At 37.0% G+C, this 4077-nt stretch overlaps 1 protein-coding gene across 1 annotated transcript; it reads right to left on the bottom strand.

The window, feature by feature from the left end:
* Positions 1–1467: 1467 nt before the first annotated feature.
* Positions 1468–3124, bottom strand: LOC102766264 (zinc finger protein 14-like). Its single transcript, XM_015565840.1, has one exon. The coding sequence runs from the start codon at positions 3122–3124 to the stop codon at positions 1571–1573; it is 1554 nt and encodes a 517-aa protein (XP_015421326.1). The 3' UTR covers positions 1468–1570.
* Between the last annotated feature and the right edge of the window lie 953 nt (positions 3125–4077).

The raw sequence follows: 4077 nt of genomic DNA, 5'->3' as shown, positions 1-4077 counted from the left end.
TTCATTATAAGTTCTTTTTTTAAAAATATATATTTTATTGATTTTTTACAGAAAGAAAGGGAGAGGGATAGAGAGTCAGAAACATTGAGGAGAGAGAAACATCAATTCAGCTGCCCCCTGCACACTACCCACTGGGTATGTGCCCGCAACCAAGGTACATGCCCCTGACCAGAATCAAACCCGGGACCCCTCAGTCCGCAGGCTGACACTCCATCCCCTGAACCAAACCAGTCAGGGCTTCATTATAAGTTCTTTAATGATACAGGAGGGAACTTAGATAAGAGAAAGTCTTGCCACATTGCTTATATTCATAGAGTTTTCCCTCACTATGAGTTCTTTCATGATGTCAGAAGGAACTTGGACAAGAGAAAGTTTTTTTAAAATATTTTTTTTTATTTAATTTTTTCTTACAGAGAGGGAGAGGGATAGAGTTAAAAGCATCGATGAGAAACAAACATCAATCAGCTGCTTCCTGCACAACCCCTACTGGGGATGGGCCCACAACCAAGGTAGATGCCCTTGACCAAAATTGAACCTGGGACCTTTCAGTCCGCAGGCCAAAGCTCTATCCACTGAGCCAAACGATTAGGGCAAGAGAAAGCTTTACCCCAATGGTTACATTCATAGGGTTTTTTCCCCAAGTATGAATTTTTTTATGATTTCTAAGCAAAGAGGGATGAAGGAAATTTTACCACATTCTTTACATTCATGAGGCATCTTTCCATGATGAGTTATTGTATGTTCTCTAAGACATTTGGTAGAAAAGAAGGCTTTCTCACATTCCTTAGTCATAGTTTATCCCCAGTATGCATTCTTTCATGATTTCGAAGAGAAGCGGAATATATGAGTTTTCCTATATTGCTTACATTCATACGGTTTCCAGTATGCATCCACATGCCAACGCTCTATCCAGCGAGCCAAACCAGCTAAGGCCGTCATGTCTTCTTTTATGATTTCCAAGAGAGCTGCGCAAACTGAATACTTTCCCACATTGCTCACATATACAGGGTTTTTCCTTATGATGAGTCCTTTCATGACTTTGGAGGGAAGATGGATAAGAGAAAGCTTTATCACAATAATTACATTCATAACATTTTGCCCCAGTGTGAGTACTTTCATAAAGTCGGAGGTAATTTTGATCATAAAACATTTTACCACACTGTGTACATTCAGGAGACTTCTTTCCAGCATGACTTTTTTTTTAATGATTTCCAAGAGAGCTGGGGAAAACGAAGGCTTTCCCTCATTCCTTACATTGATACAGTTTTTCCCCAGTATGCATTTTTTTGTGATATTGAATGGAAGTTGAAGAGAAAACTTTACCATAAACCTTACATTTATAGGGTTTTCCCCCAGTATGGGTTCTTTCATGATACTGGAGAGAAGATTGGTAATAGAAACCTTTACCATAATGCTTACATCCATAGCATTTTACCCGAGTATGTGTTCTTTCATGACCTCTAAGGGAATAGGGATGACGGAATGTTTTACCACATTCCTTACATTCATAAGGCTTTTTTCGGTCATGATTTCCTTTATGTTTTCAAAGAGAATTGCTATAATGAAAAGCTTACCCACATTGCTTACATTCATATGGTTTTTGCCCAGTATGCAGTCTTTCATGAGTTCTAAGGAAAGTGGGATAAAGGAAACGTTTACCACATTCTTTACATTCATGAGGCTTTTTTCCGTCATGCTTTCCTTTATGTTTTTTAAGAGAGCCACTAGAATGGAAGGCTTTCCCACATTGTTTACATTCAAAGGGTTTCTCTCCAGTATGCATTCTTTCATGATTTTTAAGAGAAATGGAACGTATGAAAGCTTTCCCACATTGTTTACATTCAAAGGGTTTCTCTCCAGTATGCATTCTTTCATGATTTTTAAGATTATTGTTATGTGTGAAAGCTTTCCCACATTGCTTACATTCATATGGTTTTTCCCCAGTATGCAGTCTTTCATGAATTCTAAGTAAAGAGGGATAAAGGAATATTTTACCACATTCCTTACATTCATGAAGCTTGTTTTCGTCATGATTTTTTTTATGTTTTCCAAAAGACCTGCTATAAGAGAAGGCTTTCCCACATTGCTTACATTTATACGGCTTCTCCCCAGTATGCATTTTTTCATGAGTTTGAAGAGAAGTAGAAAATATAAAAGCATTCCCACGTTGCTTACATTCATAGGGCTTTTCTCCACATTGTGTCTGTTGATGCTCTCGATAAGACTTTGGACAACTGAAGGTTTTCCCACATTGCTTACATCCATAGGGTGTTTCCCTGTTATGAGTTCTTTTATGATTTTGGAGAGAAGTTGAATCAGAGAAAACTTTACCACAAAGCTTACATTCATATGGTTTTTCCCCTGTATGCATTCTTTGATGAATTATAAGGGAATAGCGATGATAGAATATTTCACCACATTCCTTACATTCATGAGGCTTCTTTTCATCATGACTTCTTTTATGTGTTTCAAGAGAGCTGAGCCAACTGAAGACTTTCCCACATTCCTTATATTCATCAGGTTTCTCTCCAGGATGTGTTCTTTCATGATTTCTTAGCCAAGTGGAACTGAAAGCTTTTTCAGATTTCTTACATTGATAGGGACTTTCTGCAGTGTGTGCTCTTTCATTTTCTACAGAGTACTTGGAAGAACTGAAAGCTTTGCCAAATTGCTTACTCTGATATGGTTTCTCTCCACTATGCGTATTTTTGTGAAGTTTAAAGTAACTGAGATGACTAAAGACTTTCCCACATTGCTTACACTCATACAGTATCCCAGGAATATGCATTCTTTCATGATTTCTAAGGGAAGCTGAATAGTGGAAAGCTTTCGCACTGGGGCTGCCTTCATGTCTTTGGATATGTTGGTGAGGCTTGAAAGCTTTCTCAGGATCCTTACATTTATAAGGGTTTTCGTCATATTCCTGACACAGGTATAGTTTGAGTCCAATGTGAGAGCTCAGGTGGTTATTCAAGGATAAATAATGCATGAAGATTTGCCTACACAACCTGGATTTAGGTTGTTTTATTTCAGTAGGAGTTTCCTTCTTCTCATTATGATTTGGAATCTGGCTGAAGTTTTCTCTGCAGTGACTACTATCCTTTGTACAGAGTCTCTCTACCATATGACTGCTGTAAAAATCAGAAGCATATTATTAATACTCTGTTAACAATTTAGTATTTATTAATAGCATGAAATGACATTTTTACCATTTTCAAAGAAAGGGTGGAGCTTCTGAACATTCCATTTTTTAATGTGGATATCCTAAAACTTCTGATATAGGCAGGATCATAGATATTATAAAAACACTGATATTCATTAATGGTACTTCTGCATATTATTTCCCAGTATAATTATTTTGTACACTAAACATATAGGTCATATTTCAGAAAAAACATTTTGATGAGATTATTCTAAGAGTCAATGCATTTAAAACTGGGCTGATACAATTGGATTATCTGTTTTTAAGATTCTTTTTTGGACTGGTCCTATATGGCTCTGTGGTTCAGGAAGGACCCATGCACCAGGGGCATACCAGTTTAATTCTCTGAAAGGGAAAATGGCCAGACTGCAGATTTATTAAACCCAGTACAGGGCATGCAGGAAGCAGTCTATTGATTTTTCTATCTCTCCCTCTCACCTCCACAGACTAAAATCAATAAAAACATATTTTTGTACCACCAGCGAGGCTCAGTGCTTGAGCACGGACCTCTGAACCAGGTGGTCATCTTCAGTGTCTGGTCAGGGCATAGTCCCAGGTTCTGGACATGATTCCAAATGTGGGGCATGCAGGAGGCAGTCATCAATAATTCTCTGTCATCATTGATGTTTCTTTCTCTTTCTCCCTCTTTCTACCTCACTGAAATAAATTTTAAAAATATTAAATATATAAATAAAATATATAAGAAGCTATTTTTAAAAAACATAAAGATGCTCTTAATGCTTTATCATGTCAATGCAACTCACCTAAGATTCATCCCATGATTTTCATACCAATCTTCATTGTCATGGTCGTCACATTGTTCTTCTAAAATACATGCTAGAAAATGCATTATAAACTATTAAAGAATATAAAAA

This window comes from Myotis davidii, unplaced genomic scaffold (genome assembly GCF_000327345.1).
Source record: "Myotis davidii unplaced genomic scaffold, ASM32734v1 scaffold2022, whole genome shotgun sequence".
NCBI classification, from domain to species: Eukaryota; Metazoa; Chordata; class Mammalia; order Chiroptera; family Vespertilionidae; genus Myotis; species Myotis davidii.
Note: the sequence above shows the minus strand (reverse complement) of the source record. Positions and strands in the feature narration are given on the sequence as shown.